Source organism: Scyliorhinus canicula, chromosome 20, assembly GCF_902713615.1.
Source record: "Scyliorhinus canicula chromosome 20, sScyCan1.1, whole genome shotgun sequence".
Taxonomy (NCBI): Eukaryota; Metazoa; Chordata; class Chondrichthyes; order Carcharhiniformes; family Scyliorhinidae; genus Scyliorhinus; species Scyliorhinus canicula.
In genome coordinates, this window is record NC_052165.1 from 65263857 (window position 1) to 65285392 (window position 21536).

Genomic DNA, 21536 nt, shown 5'->3' on the forward strand with positions numbered 1-21536 from the left:
AAGAAACTCTTCACTCAAAAATTGACATTCCACTGGATGAGATACATAACATTCAGGTCATTTAATACAATTAGATAGCTTGATGACAGAATTTATGTATTAGGAGGATGGAATTCAGCGGGTCAAATTGCCTTATCACTGCGTTTTCTTATAGAAATGATGCTAGAATAAAGATGCATAGATACAGTATCAATCTAAATTACCCACTTTTTCAACATGTTCTCACTATCGCACTAGTCTCATTGAAAGATACTATTGTCAAGATCCTCATGCCAGATTGGTTTACGTTGACCCTTCCACTCCATGCTCATATTGTATTAGTCCAGCAGATTATAATGTGCATATTTTAATTTAGAAAGCCTATTAATTTAGTTGGCAAATTAAAAGCAATTGGAAAAGTTCTATGAATACGTTTGTATTTTCCCCGGAGTGTCAGTTTGCCAGTCTAATCTATACACTTTCCAGACCCATGTAATCCACCCCGTGTTGTATGTGTGGTGCTGAGGGCTGATTCTGTTGCAATTTACTGTGAGCTGAATGTTGGACTAGGCTAATTGGATTCTTCCAGGTCCTGATATCTGCGGTGCTGAGGTCTGATCTGTGTGCAGTTCATCATCACCAACTGGAGCGGCTTCATTAGGGTGTCTGCATAAAGTGGAAGAGGGGGAATCGGGAGAAGGAGGGATCAGGCGGAGGGAGAATCAGGAAGGGGTAATCAGGAAGAGGGGAATCAGGAGGGGGCAGATAATCAGGATGGGAGATGGGGAATAAGGAGGGGGTGGAATCAGGAAGTGGAAAATCAGGCAGAGGGAGAATCAGGAAGGGGTATCAGGGGAGGGGGGAATCAGGGGAGGGGAAGAATCAGGGGAGGGGGGATAATCAGGGGAGGGGGGAATCAGGGGAGGGGGGAAATCAGGGGGAATCAGGGGAGGGGGGAATCAGGGGAGAATCAGGGGAGGGGGAAATCAGGGATGGGGAAATCAGGGGGGAAATCAGAGGGGAAATCGGGGGGGAAATCAGGGGGGAATCAGGGGAGACATCGGGGGGGGAAATCAGGGGGAATCAGGGGTAAAATCAAGAGGGGGAATCAGGAGAGGGGGAATCATGGGAGGGGGAGAATCAGGGGAGGGGTGAAATCAGGGGAGGGGAATCAGGGGAGGGGAGAATCAGGGGAGGGGGAAATCAGGGGAGGGAGAAATCAGGGGGGGATCAGGGGACAATCAGGGGAGGGGGAAATCAGTGGAGGGGGAAATCAGGGATGGGGAAATCAGGGGATGGGGAAATCGGGGAGGGGGAAATCAGGGGGGAAATCTGGGGGGAATCGGGGAGAATCAGGGTAAAATCAGGGTAGGGAAATCAGGGGGGAAATCAGGGGGGAATCAGGGGTAAATTGGGGGGATCAGGGGGTATCAGGGGTAAAATCAGGTGGGGGAATCAGGGGGAAATCAGGGGGGGAAATCAGAAGGGGGTGGGGAATCAGGAGGGAGGATGGGGAATCGGGGGGTGGGGAATCAGGAGGGAGAATGGGGAATCAGGAGGGGGGTGGGGAATCAGGAGGGGGTGGAGCCAGCTTCTTTCTGGCCTGTCATTCTACATCACAAAATGATCATCTGATGAAATACAAACTGACATTTCACTTTGAATGTTTTAAGCACTGCTGCTTTGCAATGGAGTGAAGAAATTCTCTGAATGCCCGCAGAATATTAGTAAAACTCCTAACAACTAAGCTGGTGTTGCAAATGAAGGTGACAATGTGCATACTGACACCCTTGTGTGTCCTTGTACCTGTCCATGTATTAAAAATATTTCAAAAGGAATTGGCAACAGGACAACACTGTAGTTTCAGCTTTGCAATCAGCTGCTGTATGGGTGGCAAGGTAGCACAGTAGTTAGCACTGTTGCATCTCAGAGCCAGGGTCTCAGGTTCGATTCCCATCTTGGGACACTGTCTGTGCGGAGTCTACACATCCTCCCCGTGTCTGCGTGGGTTTCCTCCGGGTGCTCCTGTTTCCTCCCACAAGTCCCGAAAGATGTGCTGTGAGGTAAACTGGACATTCTGAATTCTCCCTCAGTGTAGCCAAACAGTGTACCCAAACAGGTGCTGGAACGTGGCGACAAGAATTTTCACAGTAACTTCATTGCAGTGTTAATGTAAGCCTACTTGTGACAATAAAGATTATTATTATGAGACTATTTGAGCGCATCCCTTTCTGGATGAGGCTAACTTTTCTGGTGTGGTTTAGTGATCTCTGCAATAGTGCTCCTTCCCTCGCTCGGCCATTCATTAATGTCCGCCCCCCCCCCCCCCCCCAACACCAACCAAATCTCTCTGTTAGAAATGTCTCTCCCCAGCTGGGCCCACCAGAGGGCAAGCTGGATATACATGAATCCACCTTCCAGCACGGGTCACAGCTTCCAGCAAACAAAAAAAGCCACTGTTCAACTTTCATCATTTGAAGGTATTGCTTTAAAAACACGTGCATTTGTCAGATCTCTGAGAGCGGTAAACCAGAAAGTTGAGCAACATTTGTTCTAGATGCCACACTCATGGACAACAGTTGAACTGGAAGCAGTAATGGATGGATTGCCATCCTATACTGAAACTGAAAGAGATTCTCCCCTTACCCTTTTTTTTAAACAGGGCCAAAACACAAACTCAGGGAATTCATTTTAACAGTTGAGAATCACTGAGGCAGGATCACTTTGAAACTATTATGGGTTTCAAAGCAATAATGGCACCGACACATTTATTCAGCAATTAGCTAGCATCCGTCCGGCTGCCAGTAAAGCATGTAATTAATTGTGTCCTTTTTCACATGGTTTCGCAGGATGGAGCAATGAGTGGCTCTTTGTGCTCAGGTACCTTGTCTAGCTGTCATATTAACATAAATGAGCCCACACCATGCAGTAAACCCAACATACCTATTTTCATAATTCACCATAGGGCAGGTGGGAGTGAATGTAAGTTTATGCATGTACCTTAGGATTGTGATTGCAGGGCGATTAATGTTAATTATTAACTTAAATGATAACATCTCGCTTAACGTAACAAGGCAGGTGACTGGCCAAGATATTCTCCCTGACACGTTGTTACCAAGGAAACTGTGATGAAGCTAGATAATGACTTGAAGCAGTATATTTTTCTATTGACTAATGAAGCTGCCTATTCTCAGTAAAGGTGCAACGCATTGTTCCAGCGTCAGCTTTGATTTACGTTCTCCTGAAATATTACATCACCTGTTTGATTCAGGAGCTGTGTATTTTCACTTCGGGGTGTTTATTACTCAGCTTCCCAGTGTTGGCATTTAACACGTGTACCGGATTGACACCGAATAACACTTTGGGCTGTGTTTAAAAGTCATTTTTCTTTTGCAGCCTTACTGTCACAGCAGTGCAGCTAACACCAGCTCGGACCCTGACCCTAAACCCCCCAAAAACGATAGCAATGAGAGATTGCCTGGAGCAGACAAGCCCACATCGGCACCCGGTGAATAGCTCCAGCGTAGAGAGAGGCTAGTGGAAAAAGTCCTGGTGTGGTCCCCAGACCTCCAGGGCACGTTTCCACTTGGGTGTGTACTAAGAAAAGAGAAATACTGAAGATGCTGGAAATCTGAACAGAAACTATGCGTGTGCGTGCTTGTGTGTGGGGGGAGGGAGAGTGGAATAGTGGGGGGGGGGGGGAGAGAGTGGAATCGTGGGGGGGGGGGAGAGAGTGGAATAGTGTGTGGGGGGGGGGAGAGTGGAATAGTGTGTGGGGGGGGAGAGTGGAATAGTGTGTGGGGGGGGGAGAGTGGAATAGTGTGTGGGGGGGGAGAGTGGAATAGTGTGTGGGGGGAGAGTGGAATAGTGTGTGTGGGGGGGGAGAGTGGAATAGTGTGTGGGGGGGGAGTGTGGAATAGTGTGTGGGGGGGGAGTGGAATAGTGTGTGCGTGTGGGGGGAGTGGAATAGTGTGTGGGGGGGGAGGAGAGTGGAATAATGTGTGTGAGAGTGGGGGGAATTAATGTGGGTGTGGGGGGGGGAGTGGAATAATGTGTGTGTGAGTGGGGGGATTTAATGTGTGTGGCTGGAGGGGGAGCGGAATAATGTGTGGGGGAGTGGAATAATTTGTGTGTGAGTAGGGGGGAATTAATGTGTGTGTGTGTGGGGGGGGTGGAGATGGGGGTGGAGATGGGGGGGGTAGAGATGGGTGGGGTGGAGATGGGGGGTGGAGATGGGGGGGTGGAGATGGGGGGTGGAGATGGGGGGGGGGTGGAGATGGGGGGGGGGTGGAGATGGGGGGTGGGGTGGAGATGGGGGGGTGGAGATGGGGGGAAATAATGTGTGTGGGGGGATAATGTGTGTGTGTGGGGTGGAAATAATATGGGTGTGTGTGGGGTGGAAATAATATGGGTGTGTGTGTGAGATAGAAGGTGAAATAATGTGTGTAGAGGGAGGGATAGTGGGAGGGAGGGATAGTGGAAGGGAGGGATAGTGGGAGGGAGGGATAGTGGGAGGGGGGGATAGTGTGTGGGGGAAGGGGGAATAATGTATGTGTTTGAGGGAGGGTGGTAATGTGTGTGTGGGGGTAGGGATAGTGTGTGGGGGAGGGGGGAATAATGTGTGTGTTTGAGGGAGGGTGGTAATGTGTGTGTGGGGGTAGGGATAGTATGTGGGGGAGGGGGGAATAATGTGTGTGTTTGAGGGAGGGTGGTAATGTGTGTGTGGGGGGGGGGGAGTGATAGTGTGTGTGGAGGAGGGGGGAATAATGTGTGTGTTTGAGGGAGGGTGGTAATGTGTGTGTGTGTGTGGGGGGGGGGAGTGATAGTGTGTGTGGAGGAGGGGGGAAATAATGTGTGTGTAAGGGAGGGGGATAATGTGTGTGTAAGGGAGGGGGATAATGTGTGTGTAAGGGAGGGGATAATGTGTGTGTGGGGGGTGAGGGATGGTGTGTGTGGGGGAGAGAGAGGGAATAATGTGTATGTGGGTGGAGGGATAGTGTATATGATGGGGAAGGGGGAATAATGTGTGTGGGGGGATAATGTGTGGGAGGGATACTGTGTGGAGGGAGGGGGAATAATGTGTGTCTGGGTGGGGGTAAATAATGTGTGTGTGTGGGGGGGATAATATGTGTTTGTGTGTGGGGGGATAATGTGTGTGCGTGTGTGTGTGTGGGGGGGGGGGGGGGCAGCTCTGGCAGCACATGTGCAGAGAAAAGTAACATTGGACTCGAAAGGTTCAATCTATGTTCACAGATGCTGCTTTCCCCAGCGTGTTCTGTGTATGCTTGGATGTACCCTGCACAGGGAATCTTCACCACATGGACTCCTGGCTCAAGGTGTCTAACCATCTCCCCCTCGGGGCTAACCATAAGTGAGCCAGCGGGACCTCCTAAGCTGAAGAAGGGTGACATTCATGTCTAATGTTTAAGCTTTGAGTTACGTGTTTAAGGGTGTGTGTAAAATCCCTTCCTGTCCGAGAAGGTCGGTCTCTGTTTTTGGTTGAATTGCTCACCTCGAGGTATGGGATCACCTTGCAGGAGAGATCTCCGAGCAGCCACTTTTAGTCAGTTCATGAAATATGACCAGAGGAAGGCAGAAGAAGATGATGAGGAAGTCCCAGAAAGCCAGGTTGGCCAGCAGCGAGTTGGAGATACTCCTCATGTAGTAGTTGTGGCAGACAATGCACATGATGGACAGATTGGCCATGATCCCAATCACAAATATGACGATGGACAGGCACATCACAGCGTAGGCTCCGTACGAGTCCTCAGTCACCGGGTAGAAAGGGTTCTTCAGCTGGCGCCTGCTGCCCGGTGCCTGCACAGGCAGGAGTGCCGGAGCAGCCCCCAGGGCAAAGCCGGTGGAGGTGTTGTGGGATCCTGCCGTGCCGCCCCGTGTCTTGGGGCGCTCTGCCGATGTGTTGAGGTAGAGGGCAGCAGCTTCCAGCTCAGGGCTGAACTCCAGCCCTCCTGGCCCCGTGGAGTTAGCCGCTGGAGGCTGGTGGGCCACCTTCTTCTTCTTCTCCCGCTCCTGGCTCCTGCCCCCTGCTGCCCCCCTCTTAAACCGGGCCGTGCCCAGGTGGGCAAGCCCCCCCTCCAGTGGGTGGCCGCCTGCCCTGCTGGTGGCTCTCCTGGCAGCGCGGTGGAGGGAGGAGACGGAAAACCCTTGTGCAATCGCCCCCTGGGTCTCACCCTGCGGGAGCCAAGAATCCCTCCCTTTCTGAGCGGGGCTGGTCAGTGCTTCTCCCCCGGGGTCTGTCCCAACCTCAGATCCACTCGTCCCCCGCCCCCTTGCAACAGTCTCGGGACAATCCCGGTTCATCCCCCCAATGCTGGGCAGCTGAACTTGACTCGGGTTTGCAGAGGCAGCCCATAATAAGCAGGAGGCCATTGCCAGCACGGTACAGCACATCTTCACCCCGATTCCCCAGCAGCGATATGAAGGCTTGATATCCAAACGCAACGAGGAAAATGCCCAGGAGCTGAACACTGTACCATCGGAGCTGTGAGCTTGGATCCGGCAGTGTGCAGCTTTAAAGTGGCTCACCCCAGGCTCCTGGGAAAGACAGACAGCAATAACACCCAACTTCCAGCCTCACTCAGCATCACCTCCTGCTCTCTCTCTCTCTCTCGTCTCTTCCCTCCCCACAACTTCCAGCTCTCTCTGCAACTGATCTGTTGCACCGATTGCCCCCTCCAAGGTTAGTTCAGTTCTGCTCCCCACCCTCACTCTCTCTGCCCTCCCCACCTTGCTCTGCCGGCTCTCCCTCCATTCAGGGTCCACCCGCCCCCACGGTTGGTGCCTTCTGCTTTTCGATCCCTCGCTTGCTTTTTTGGGAGGGGAGGGGAGGGGGGGGGGGGGGGGGGTAGCTTTCTGAGGGGTGGAGCCGAGCACAGACACTTTCTCAGGAGGATGGCTCCAGGGAGTTAGAGTCACAGACCCGTCCACTGCCCCACTCTGGAGACCCCTTGCAGACCACAGGACGATTGAAAGCCCATTCACTCTTCCATCGCTACTTTCCGTTTCATTTTACAAGGTGGTGCAACATTACAATGGGGGAATCAATATTTTCAAGCGTTTTCTCCTCCCCTTTGCAAACGCTCCAGGCTCCTATAGCGGTGCAAATGAACGACTTAACTCGCCCCCTTTTGAATGGGGGAGTGTTGACCACGGTTTTCCCAATCGATCCAGATTCCACCTGCTAGTGCTCCAGCTCCAGTCCCCACCCGGCTCCTCTGTATTCACCTGGAGCACAGACAGTCCTCGGTATATATGCACACACTCGTCTCACAGCATCTCAAACAGTTGCACCCGGATAGTGTGCCAACAGCTCCCTCCTGCGAGAGGCAAGTCACTACAACAGCCAACACTGTCCCGAGTCTACAACCGAACATTTTCCCTGCTCCAGCTCGGCTCCTGAAAGAGACATTTCTTTGTTGGGAAATACTATCCTTTTAGGGAAGGCGATCGGCAGTCCTCGCCTGCTCTGGTCTCCATGTGACTGCAGACCCACAGCGATGCGATTGACGTTTTAAATGCCGTCTGAAATGCCCCGGCAAGCCTCTCTGTGGCATCAAATCGCTACAAAGTCAATAAAAGGGAATGAAACCAGACGGACCAGCCAGCATCGAGCGAGGCACTGGGAATGACAATGGCAAACCCAGCCCTGTTGACGCTGCAAAGTCCTCCTCGCTGACATCTCGGGGCTTGTGTCAAAGTTGGGAGCGCTGTCTCACAGGCTAGTCAAACAACAGCCTGACATTGTCATACGCACAGAATCATAGCTTACAGACAATGCCCCAGACACCACAATCGCCATTCCTGGACATGTCCCCGTCTCACCGATAGGTCAGACCCAGCAGAGGTGGCAGCACAGGGGGTATACAGTCAGGAGGAAGTTCTCAACATTGACTCCGTACCCCATGAAGTCCCTGGCTTCAGGTCAAACATGGTAGGAAGGGCAGCATGGTGGGGCAGTGGGTAGCACTGCTGCGTCACGGCACTGAGGTCCCAGGTTCGATCCCGGCCCTGGGTCACTGTCCGTGTGGAGTTTACACATTCTCCCTGTGTTTCGCCCCCACAACCCAAAGATGTGCAGGGTAGGTGGATTGGCCATACTAAATTGGCCCTTAATTGGAAAAATGTAATTTGGTACTCTAAATTTATAAAACTAAACAGTGCAATGAAGTTACTGTGAAAAGCCCCTAGTCGCTACATTCCGGCCCCTGTTCGGGTACACTGAGGGAGAATTCAGAATATCCAATTCATCTAACAGCACGTCTTTCGGGACTTGTGGGAGGAAACCGGAGCACCCAGAGGAAACCCACACAGACAGAGGGAGAACATGCAGACCACACAGACAGTGACCCAAGCCAGAATCGAACCTGGGACCTGGAGCTGTGAAGCAACAGTGCTAACCACTGTGCTACCATGCAACCCCTATCATGATATCAAGAAACGGCAGAAGGCACTGGATACTGCAAAGGCTATGGGCCCTGACAATATTTCAGCAATAGTACTGAAGACTTGTACTCCGGAACCTGCCACACCCCGAGCCAAGCTGTTCCTGGACAGTGTGGAAAATTGCCCAGGTGTGTCCAGTACACAAGAAACAGGACAAATCCAACCCAGCCAATTACGGCCCTATCAGTCTACTCTCCATCATCAGGAAATCAGTAAAAAGTATTCTGTAGTTCTTAAATGGTAGACATTTCATCAATAGTGCTATCAAGCGGCACTTACTTGGCAATAACCGGCTCACTGACGTCCCTCCAGGGTCACTCAGCTCTTGACCTCATCACAGCCTTGGTTCAAGCACAGACAAAAGAGCTGAATGCCAGAGGTGAGATGAGAGTGACTACCCTTGACATCAAGGTAGCAGTTGATCGGGTATGGCATCAAGGTGTCCTAACAAAAGTGGAGTCAGTGGGAATCGGGGGAATACTCTCCACTGGGTGGAGACATACCTGGCAAGGAAGATGGTTGTGGTTTTTAAAGGTCAGTCATCGCAGTCCCAGAACATCACTGCAGGAGTTCCTTAGGGTGGTGTCCTAGGCCTAACCATCTTCAGCTGCTTCATCAATAACCTTCATCCAACATAAGGGCAGATGTGGGATATTCGCTGATGATTGCATAATGTTCCCCTTGGAAGGTTCTCTCGAAGCCACTCACCATCCTGACGGAAATATATCACTGTTCCTTCACTGTCTCTGGGTCGAAATCCTGGAACTACCTCCTTAACAGTACTGTTGGTGTACTTACACCACATGGACTGCAGCAGTTCAAGGAGGCAGCTCACCACCATCTTCTAAAGGGCAATTGGGGATGGGCAATGAATGCGAGACCCACATCCCATAAAAATGTATTAAAAAAATACACCCATAAATTGTTCGCCAATGCTCCAAGCTAGAGGTATCACAATGTGCCAATTGTTGGGATTCATAGACTCATACAGTTTTGCAGCACAGAAAGAGGTCCTTCAGCCCATCATGTCTGTGGTCATCAAGCACCTATCTATTCTAATCCCATTTTCCAGCATAATCCCATTTTCCAGGAGCAGGACATCAGGACAACTCAGGAACTTGGAAAAACGTGTGCCCATGGTGATGATTCCCATGTAACATTTAGTGTTATTGCACCAATTGCAAGTAACATCACCTGAATTGGTGAAATTCAACACAGGCTACACTTTGCGACATCCCATAATAACGACTTGAATTGACATAGCACCTTGAATGTAATAAAATGTCACCAGTTGCTGCATAAGAATTTTATTGGACAAAGTTCAACAGTGAAATTGTGAGGAGGTGGCCTAAGACATAATGATCAATGAGGGACAGGTTGGAAACACAACATTTAAGCAGCATTTTGGTGAGCAGTTGGAATGTCATAGCATGCTGGAAAATGGGAATAGAATAGATAAATGCTTGAATACTGCCATGGACACAATGGACTGAATGGCCTCATTTTGTGCTCTAAAACTTTATGATTCAATACCTGAGCGATGAAAATTAGCCAAAAGACCAGAATTGGAAGTGTGAAAATCTTAGAGATTTGTATAATTGGAGAAAATGTTGGAGATAGGCAATGCAGGGGTGGCGGTGGGGAGGGGGGGGGGGGGGGGGGGGTGGTAGGGGATTGAAAGCATAGATGAGAACTTTAAAATCAAGGCTGGTGGATCAGGATCCAAGCACAGGATTATTGCATAAACAGGACTTGTGAGTTAGGATACAGACAAAGTTTTGAATCGCCTCTAGTTTATAGAGGGTAGAAGATGGCCTCCTTCTGCACTGTTGGAGAGCATTAGAATGGTCAGGTCTTGAGGTGACTAAAGCATGAATGAGGGTTTCAGCAGCAGTTGAAATGAAGCAGGGGAGGCGTAGGAGATGACTCCATCCTCCCAATATTTATTTGGAAGAATGTTCTGCTGGATACAGGAAAGCTATCAATTATAAACCAAACTATCAACATCTGTAAAACAAAATCCTTAAACGATGCAAGCAGAAACTCAGACAAACAACTGTATCAATACTGGAGTTCATAAAACTTATATAATTTGTAGAATCCCCACAGTGCAGAAGGAGGCCATTCGGGCCATCGAGTCTGCACAAACCCTCTGAAAGTGCGCCCCACCCAGGCCCACTCCCCCGCCCGGTACGGTAGCATTGTGGATAGCACAATTGCTTCACAGCTCCAGGGTCCGAGGTTCAATTCCTGGCTTGGGTCACTGTCTGTGCGGAGTCTGCACATTCTCCCCGTGTGTGCGTGGGTTTCCTCTGGGTGCTCCGGTTTCCTCCCACAGTCCAAAGATGTGCAAGTTAGGTGGATTGGCCATGCTAAATTGCCCTTGGTGTCCAAAATTGCCCTTAGTGTTGGGTGGGAGTGTACTTACAGGGGGCCGGTGCAGACCCAATGGGCCGAGTGGTCTCCTTCTGCACTGTTGATTCCATGATCTAACCCCACTTACACATCTTTGGACACTAAGGGGAAAATTAGCATGGCCAATCCACCTAGCCTGAGCATCCATGGACTGTTGTTTAAGTCTGGGAATAATGTTAATGGTAAGTATATTTATTTAATCAATTACCTCTCTAATACTGTTACTAGACCAGCTATCAAGGGACTCTAATCATTAATTAATATCAATATCAGAAATTAACCTCAACTATAAATTTATAATCAAGCCTTTGGAACGCTTACTTATTTTGACAATTATCCTTAGATACTAATTCTTTTCATATTCAATATTTAATTTAAGTGCTAGTATATTAAGATTGATAAAATCTGTTATGTATGGTTTCTTCTTTGGTAACTTTTTCTCAGCAGGTCGCAGGGATCCTGATTGTCGGTAGTCGGAATGCAAATTGAATCCAGATTGATAGATTTAAGAGCAAATTTTAACTCTGGGACTCGAGCTGCCAGACATAATTTAGTTGATAATCTCCAATGAATTCTTGACAAGGAGTTAAAATAGAGGAATTAACAACTGATCTTGTGCCTCAGAACAATATTGTGCCAGAGTATCAATTCAAATGTTGCAGAAGATTCAGAGGATTCCAAGAAAGCTTGAAGGAACTTTCTAGAAATAACAGAAAGTTAAAACTTTGAAGTTAATAAATTGAAAGCAATATCTCAATAAGGAGAGATTATCGAGTAAAATCTATAAGATTAAATTGTCAAGGTTTAACTGAATATACATCAAATTTGCAAAGTGCATCACAAATGTTTTTCATTAGCTTGTCTCTGAACCCAGAAGAAATAAAGTAACTGGGCAGACAGGAGATATATGCGTAAATTGGTTAAGGTATGGAGACAGAATAGAATTCTGATGGTAACTCACCAAGGCAACATCACTCAATGTGACAGTAAACAGTTTCCTAAATGGAGGGATGCATATATTTTCATATTATAGTGTGATAGCCGAATTCTGTAGATTTGCTGACCACACATTGTAAACTTGTATTGTAATCTCAGACATTAAGTATAACTTCATAACACTTTTGTAACATAAAATTTCCATTTATCTGGCACCTTCAATATTGCAACACATGTCAAAGCTTGTAAAAGGAGCAATTATCAAGCATGATGTGACCCCGATAATGATTAAGAGATATCAGGGCAGCTGATCAGCAGTTTGAGGAAAGAGATATGTTTGAAGATGAGTCTTAGAGGGGGAGAAAGAGGTGAAGGGATATCGAGCAGGAATGCCGAAACCTCAGGCCTCGGCAGCTGAAGTCGTAGCTGCCAATAGTGGAGCGAAGAAGATAGGGGATGTATAAGTGGCCAAAATTGGAGCATTGCGGAGATCTTGAATGGTAGCAGAGCTATAGGAGGTTACAGTGACAGGAAGAGGCAAGGGGCAAGAACGTGGAGAAATTTGAAAAAAAAGTTTGTGAATTTTGAAATTGAGGCTTTGTTGGACGGGGAGCCAATGTAGGCCAGCGAGTACAGACTTGATGGGTGAATGAGATTTGGTGAGAGTTAGGGTATGGAAAGCAATATATTGAATAATTTCAAGTTTATGGAGATTAGAAAATAAGGCCAGTCAGATGAGCATTGGTATAAACGTGATAAAAAAGATGTGAGGAGCGTTTCTTTTTTTCTTTCTTTCATGGTGTGTGTGTGTATCTTGCTAGGCCAGCATTTATTGCCCATCCTTAATTGCCCTTGGTGGTGGTGAACCACCTTCTTGAACTGCTGCAGTTCATGTGGTGTACATACACAAACGGTGTTGTTAGGGAGGGAGGTCCAGTTTTTTGATCCAGTGACAGTGAAGGAATGGTGATATATTTCCAAGTCAGGTTGTGTGCGGTATGGTGGGGAACTTGCAGGTGGTGATGGTCTTATGCACCTGCTGTCCTTGTCCTTTTGGGTGGTAGTGGCCATGGATTTGGAAGATGCTGCCAAAGTAGCCTTGGTGAGTTACTGCAGATGGTACACACTATTGCTACTGTGCGTCAGTGGTGGAGAGAGTTGGTGTTGCACATGGTGGAAGCCAATCAAGTGGGCTGCTTTGTTCTGGATGGTGTCAAGCTTCTTGAATGTTGTTGGAGCTGCATTCATCCAGGCAAGTGGAGTGTGTTCCATCACATTCCTGACTTGTGCCTTGTAGATGGTGGACAGGTTTTGGGAAGTCAGCAGGTCAGTTACGCGCCACAGGATTCCCAGCCTCTGACCTATCCTTGTAACCACAGTATTTATATGGCTGGTCCAATCATGGTCTGATCAATAGTAACCTCCAGGATATTGATGGTTGAGGATTCAGCAATGGTAATGCCATTGAATGTTAAGGTGAGATGGTCAGATGCACTCTTTCCTGGTGATTGCCTGGAACTTGTATGGCGCAATTGTCAGCCCCAGTCTGAATTTTGCCCAGGTCTTGCTGCATCTCTACACAGAGTGTTTCATTATCTGTAGAATCCCAAATGGTGCTGAACATTGTATCATCAGCATACATCGATACTTCTGACCATATCATGGCAGAAAACTCATTGGTAAAGCAGCTGAAGATGGTGGAATCTAGAACACTACCCTGAGGAACTCCTGCAGTGATATCCTGGAACTGAGATAATTGACATCCAACCACCACAACTATCTTCTTTTGTGCCAAGTATGTCTCCACCCGACAGAGTTTTCCCTGATTCCCATTGACTCGTTTTGCTAGGCTCCTTGATGTCATAATCGGTCAAATGCTGCTTTAATGTCAAAGGCAGTCAATCCCACTTCACATCTAGAATTCAGCTCTTTTGTCCATGTTTGAAACAAGGCTGTAATGAGGTCAGGCGTTGAGTGATGCAACAACTAATGGATCAGATCTAGGCTCTGCAGTCATGAATGGTGATGGACAATTAAGCAACCTACAGGAGTTGAGTGATGCAACAACTAATGGATCAGATCTAGGCTCTGCAGTCATGAATGGTGATGGATAATTAAGCAATCTAGCAGAATCAAAACTGATCAAAAATCAGTGAGCAAATTGTTGCTGAGTAAGTGCCATTTGATGGCACTGTTGACTACACTTTCCATTACGTCGCTGATGATGACAAGTAGACTTGATGGGGTGATAATCGGCCAGGTTGAATTTGTCCTGCTTTTTGTGGACACGACATAGCTGGGCAGTTTTCCACATTGCAGGGTAAATACCAATGTTGTAGCTGTACTGGAACAGCTTGTCCCAGGCTGCAGCTAGTTTTGGAGCACACATCTTTAATACTAATGCTGGATTGTCAGGGCCCATAGCTTTACAGTATCCTGTGTCTTCAGTCATTTCTTGATGTCACATGGTGAATTGAATTGGCTGACGATTGACATCTTTAGAACATAGAACAGTACAGCACAGAACAGGCCCTTCGGCCCTCAATGTTGTGCCGAGCCATGATCACCCTACTCAAACCCACGTATCCACCCTATACCCGTAACCCAACAACCCCCCCCCCCTTAACCTTACTTTTATTAGGACACTACGGGCAATTTAGCATGGCCAATCCACCTAACCCGCACATCTTTGGACTGTGGGAGGAAACCGGAGTGCCCGGAGGAAACCCACGCACACAGGGGGAGGACGTGCAGACTCCACACAGACAGTGACCCAGCCGGGAATCGAACCTGGGACCCTGGAGCTGTGAAGCATTTATGCTAACCACCATGCTACCCTGCTTGGGACTTCAGGGGGAGTTGGAGATGGATTCTCCATTTGGCACTTCTTGTTGCAAATACTTCAGCCTTCTTTTTTGCACTGATGTGCTGGACTCCCTGCATTATTGAGGATGGGAATGTTGGTGGAGCCTCCTCCTCCTTTAGGCTGCTTAATTGTCCATCACCATTCATGACTGCAGAGCCTAGATCTGATCCATTAGTGGTTGCATCACTTAGCTCTGTCTATCATTTGTTGCTATTGCTGTTTGACATGAAAGTAGGCCAGCACAGTGGTTAGCACTACTACTTCACAGTTTCGATTAGGACCTTGGGTGATTGTCAGTGTGGAGTTTGCATGTTCTCCCCATGTCTGCGTGCGTTTCCTCCTACAGTGGAGGTGAGATGGATTGGCCATGTAAATTACCCGTGTCCAAGGGTTAACTGGAGTTACAGGGATAGGGTGGGGGATTCGGTCTATAGGATGGTCTTTCAAAAAGTCAGTGCACTCGATGGGCTGAATGGTCTCTTTCTGCACTGTAGGAATTCTATCAAATGCACAGAATTTGTCATTCTAGTCCCATATGGTAGCTTGACCAGGTTGACTCTTCATATTTAGATATTCCTGATGTTGCTCCTGGCATGCCCTCCTGCACTCTTCATTGAACCAGGGTGAATCCCCTGGTTTGGTGGTGATGGTAGAGTGGGGGATACGCTGGCTATGAGGTTACAGATTATGGTTGAGTAAAATTCTGCTGATGGTCCAAAGTGCCTCATGGACCCCCAGCCTCGAGTTGCAAGAGGTGTACAAAATTGATCTATTTAGCTCCGTAGTAACACTAGTAGTGCCAGAAACACAATGGACAGTATCCTCAATGTGAAGATGCACTTTGTTTCCACAAGAACTGTGCAGTGGTCACTCTTACCATAACTGTCTTGGACAGCGGCATCTGCAATAGATTGGTGAGGATGAGTGAAGTTGTTTTTTTCCCCTCTTATTAGAACATAGAACAGTACAGCACAGAACAGGTCCTTCGGCCCTCGATGTTGTGCCGAGCATTGTCCGAAACCAAGATCAAGTTATCTTGTTCCTCTTGACAAGACATTCAACCTCTTTTGTGAACCATGGTTCCCTCACACGGCCATTTTGTCCCTGCCTGACTGGGGCATACCTATCAAGGACACGCAGTATCTGTTCCTTGGACAAGCTCCACTTTTCATTTGAGCCTTTCCCTGACAGTTTCTGGTCCCATCTTATGCTCCCTAATTCTTGCCTAATCGCATAATTACCCCTCCCCGAATTATAAACCTTGCCCTGCTGTATGGCCCAATCCCTCTCCATTGCAATAGTGAAAGACACTGAATTGTGGTCACTAAGGCCATCCAGGAATAAATCTTCACCTTAAACAACTTTCAAATCACGTCCCTCTCCCACCAACTTCACAAGTGGAGGATGGATTTAAAAACAGTGGCTCTCTCTCCCTCCACCCTCTCTTTGGGTGTGTCTCTCTCTCTCTCCAGTATACAGATTTAGGAACTTTTAATTAAACAATTCTACAGTACATTACTGATATTAGTTCCATTAACACTTGCTGCAGATCCAATCTAACAGCTATGAATTGGCCATTTCGGTCAGTAGTTGTGGTACCAAGTCACTCTTGGTGATGGAAATAGAATATACTCTGGGTAGGAGAATTCAGTGCTGTTGGCACTCTCAGTGCTTCCTCAATTAGTGTTCAATATGAAGAATGACTGATTAATCAGTTGAAGGAGGTAGGTGCAACCATGCTTGATGTGCTGCCATGAGGCTTCATGGGGTCCAGAGGCATTGTTGAGAACTCCCAGCGCAATCCCTTCCGACTGTATACCGCTGTGCCGCCACGACTGGTGAATCTGTCCTGTTGATGGGACAGGGCATACCCAAGGATGGTAATGGTGGTGTCTGGGGTATTATCAAATGATACAGAATGATTCCGCTGGTATCACTATGTCAGGCTGTTGTTTGACTAGTCTGTGAGACAGCTCTCCCAATTTTGGTACAAGCCCCCAAATGTTAGTGAAGGATACTTTGCAGGGTTGACAGGGCTGGGTTTGCCATTGAAATTTCTAGTGCCGAGATTGATACTGCGTAATTGTTTCACTTTCATTCTTTATTGCAGACTTTGTAGTAGCAGTTTCAGACTTTGAAGACCATTTCAGCGTGTATTTAAGAGTCAACCACATTGCTGTGGGTCTGGAGTCACATGTAGGCCAGACCAGGTGAAGATGGCAGATTTTCTTCCCGAAAGGACATTAGTGAACCAACTAGGTTTTTACGAAAAGCGGGACTTCTGGGAGGAAACCGGAGCGCCCGGAAGAAACCTATTCAGGCACAGGGAGAACGTGCAGACTCCACACAGTTATCCAAGCCGAGAATCGAAACTGGGGCCCTGGCGCTGTGAAGCACTGTGTTACCATGCTTCCTCCGTGTACCCGAACAAGCGCCAGAATGTGGCGACTAGGGGCTTTTCACAGTAACTTAATTGCAGTGGTAATGTAAGCCCACTTGTGACAATAAAGATTATTATTACTTCTGAGGCTGTATAAGGCCCTGGTCAGACCCCATTTGGAGTATTGTGAGCAGTTTTGGGCCCCGTATCTAAGGATGTGCTGGCCTTGGAAAAGGTCCAGAGGAGGTTCACACGAATAATCCCTGGAATGAAGAGCTTGTCAAATGAGGGGTAGTTGAAGACAATGGGCCTGCACTTATTAGACTTTAGAAAGATGAGGATGGATCTTATTGAAACTTACAGGATACAGAGAGGCCTGGACCAAGTGGATGTGGAGAAAATTTTTCCACGTAGAAAACAATAGAACCTGAGTCTCAGACTGAAGGGACGATCCTTTAATAGAATTCATAGAACTTCATAGAATTTACAGTGCAGAAGGAGGCCATTCGGCCCATCGAGTCTGCACTGGCTCTTGGAAAGAGCACCCTACCCAGATCCACACTGTCATAATACGTATATTATGAGATGCAGACTGGCAGTGATTGACACACAGGTTAACCAATGAACACACACGACACAATCAATCACCAGACAGGACACCACCACTATAAAGCCCACAGGGCATTAAGGCTCTCTCTCTCTCACAGGACACGGCTAGGGAGATAGTCACAGTGCACAGGCCAATGAACATCATCACCATGTGGTAGAGAGCGAGTCTGGTCAAGCAGTAGGAGGTTATCAGTTAGGTTAATAGAGTGTCAACACACAGCAGATTATGTACAGCAATCAACAGGTTCAATAAAACAGTGTTGGACCATCTCCTGTGTCGGAAGCCTATTTTTCGTTATACTGCATCCAGTTGCAGTCGATGTTAGACCAGCACGGATAACACATCACACACCTCCACCCTATCCCCATAATCCAGTAACCCCACCCAACACTAAGGGAAATTTTGGACACTAAGGGCAATTTAGCATGGCCAATCCACCTAACCTGCACATCTTTGGATTGTGGGAGGAAACTGGAGCACCCAGAGGAAACCCATGCACACACGGGGAGAATGTGCAGACTCCACACAGACAGTGACCCAAGCCGGGAATCAAACCTTGGATCCTGGAGCTGTGAAGCAATTTTGCTAACCACAATGCTACCGTGCTGTCTTTAAGACTGAAATGACGAGGAATTTCTTCAGCTAGAGTGTGGTGAATCTGTGGAACTCTGTTGAAGAAGGCTGTGGAGGTCAAATCTCTGAGTATCGTTAAACAGATTAATCAGGGGTTATGGAGAGAAGGCAGGAGAATGGGGGACGAGAAAAATATTAGCTATGATTGAATGGCAGAGGGGACCCGATGGACCGAATTGCCTAATTCTGCACCCATGTCTTATGGTCCATTCACCTGAGGAGGGAGCAGTGATCCGAGAGCTAGTGTTTGAAACAAACATGTTGGACTTTAACCTGGTGTTGTAAGACTTCTTACTGTGCTCACCCCAGTCCAACGCCGGCATCTCCACATTATGGTCTTATGGCCTGGGCACTAGTAAGATTTGCCAAGCAAATATATTGGTGGATTCCTATTTTGGGAAGTCTAAGGCAACATTCCCATGGCAGAATACCTAGGCCCACTCCTCCGCACTATCCCTGTAACCATACCTAACCTATGCACCTTTAGCATGGCCAAATCATCTGAACTGCGCATCTTTGGACTGAGAGGGGAAACCGGAGCACCCGGAGGAAACCCACGCAGACATGGGGCGAATATGTCAACTCCACACAGACAGTCACCCAAGGCCAGTATTCAACCCGGGTCCCTGACGTTGTGAGGCAGCAGTGCTAACCACTGACCCACCCCGGTGGAATTCTTTCCAATTCTCCTTATGAGAGTCATTTTCAGCCTGTATATCTGACCTATTTATGTACTCTGTTGTTGTCACGAGTCTCTTGGGTATTTGTATCACACACTCCCTCCCTCAGCATTTCTGTCTTATCCTTTCCGTATGAGTCTTTTATCTCCAATTTTTTGGATGTTTGTAACATATCTACATAACTCTTGTCCACATTCCTGAACTGATGTCTTAGGTAAAATATGCAGAAAGATGGGACGCAAGGTTGGATGTAGGATGGGGTGAAGCTGTCAGAGGTATGTTACTATATTTTCTACAGCAGTTCACAGAACAGGTGGTACTGACCAAGGTTGGGAGAAGCCATAGGAACATGGGTGAGAATAAGTAGAGACGCTATGGTCTGCGATGGCTAGACTTGAGATAATCATGAGTGATGGGCTTTGAGAGCTCTGGGATATGGATACACCCGATGGGATAAAGGTTTGAACCCAAACAGACTGTGAGGGAAGCTGCAGTCCAGCAAAACTCATGGGTCTATTCAATAACATACTGTGGCTAGTGTAATCCTAAATGCCGGAAATGTGAATTCGGCTTGAATTTGAATCTACGAACTCTCCTATTTCAATCAATGACATTTCCAGAGAAAGAATCATACATTTAGGCTAAAGAAGTAGCTTCTCAAAATACTCCTAACACACAACTCAATGGCATTCCAAAGCATCCGTACGATACTGCAGACCGACTCTATATGTAGTACTGTAACATTGCTACGACTCGCATCTCTATGCATGTGTTATGAAATGCAAACTTATCTGTCTCTCCGCAGTGTTTTCCGACAGAGACCGAGGACTATGAGTCCCGGTATGTTCTGGGACCTCTGGTGCAAGTGCGTAGTGGGGCAGGCTGCGCATGCTCAGGCCAGTGTTTTGTGTTCTTCGCAGAGGTCACGATGCTGGTGGCATGGAAAGCCACCCAAGGGAAAGGCTGTGGTGGGTAAAGGTTAGCCCAGGTAGCAGGGAGGACAAAAGAGAGGCTCCAGGCTACAAAGGTGTGGCTGTTTGCTGGAGCTCAGAGAACTTCCAGGGGCCGTTTGATAGATCCATGTTGTTAGGGCTCAGGGGAAGTCCTGGGGAGCTGAAACTGCAGTAGAAGATTGCGGGTTTAATGCTGCTGACAGGGTTAGGGCCCAGAGGGAGAGCTGTGAGCCATTAAAAGCATGGTGTAGCTGGGGAGATTGGAACTTGGTGAAATCCAAGGGAAGTGCCAGCTCAGTGACGCTAGCTGTCTGATAAAGAGTTACATTTTGCCAGTGATTAGATGCGGGCATGTAGCTCTGTGAATCATGTAAATCAGGAGGAGCGACTGAACCAATAGGAGATGAGCAGTCATTGAGGCAGTCCAAGTTGGAGTGGTTTTCACGGGAATTTGAAGACTGTATCTTCGAAAGTGAAGAACTGAAATCTCTCAGGAGTGAGGTGTGGTATTATCATACATGAAGGCAATGCTAGGGTTAATGAAATGTATACAGGCAGCCACTGGAAGGAGCTAGCCCTATGAGTATATAAAAGGGATGATGCTGAGCCTTGTGGGACAAATGAAGGTTGGAGAATATGGTGGGGCATGAGAGAGAGAGCAGTTGTGCATTAGAGATTTCTGCAGTTGAATATAGCATAGTTTCATATATAAACCTTCTTTAGAAATGTGAACGAATCACAGTAAGTAGTGCAAACATATTTATAGTTTTGTTCGTTAACAAAGCTTGTTGTTCTTTGTTCAACGCTACGCATCCAAGCCATCCAGGTAAAGCAAAGCAGAGAACACAGGAAGCAGAGTTTTAATAGAATTGTGTAACTGCTGAGAAATCTCTGGCATTTTTCTTGGTTGCATCTGTCATTTAATGTGCAGTGAGGTATGTTTGACCAGTTTGCCTACTAATTCATCTGTAACTCATGTTAATTCGGAATGCTAGAGTAGAAGATTGATATTGTAAATTGTGTTATTTTTCTGACTTTATATGTTAATGCTTATTCTGTTTATTTAAAACCATGGAATTTTGTGGCTTTATTCTTAGTAAGTAACTTGGATTTCAAACATTTGTCTACTTTAAACAAAAGATTACTGGTCCTTAACTGGATTGCAACAATATAGTACGTGAACGCATTACCATATAATACTGTAACACGTGGCTCTGTATACAGTAGAGCCGCTGCATGTAATTACTAAGCTCTTTACTGCGTTGCCAAGGTACCCCACCCGCTAAAGAAAACTTACCAAATTATAATAAATCTACTGCTAGAAATGCTACAAATTAAATATTGCTCTCCATTAAAAGTAGTTTGCATGAAATGTGCTCTTTTTTTCTCTAAATTTAGAGTACCCAATTATTTTTCTTTCCAATTAAGGGGCAATTTAGCGTGGCCAATCTACCTACCCTGCACACCTTTGGGTTGTGGGGGTGAGACCCACACAGACACGGGGAGAACGTGCAAACTCCACACAGAAAGTGACCCTGGGCCAGGATCGAACCCTGGGCTGTGTTCTTGGCGCTGTGAGGCAGCAGTGTTAACCACTGTGCCACCGTACCACCCTGAAACA

The 21536-nt window shown here is 47.4% G+C and overlaps 1 protein-coding gene across 1 annotated transcript in view; it reads right to left on the bottom strand.

Moving 5' to 3' along the window:
* The window catches only part of gpr37a (G protein-coupled receptor 37a), a 34952-nt gene extending 27279 nt beyond the window's left edge, over nt 1-7673 (bottom strand). Inside the window, 2 exon segments of the mRNA XM_038780377.1 lie at nt 5492-5541; nt 5544-7673. Of these exon segments, the coding sequence (XP_038636305.1) occupies nt 5492-5541; nt 5544-6390 (897 nt within the window). The 5' untranslated portion in view covers nt 6391-7673.
* Between the last annotated feature and the right edge of the window lie 13863 nt (nt 7674-21536).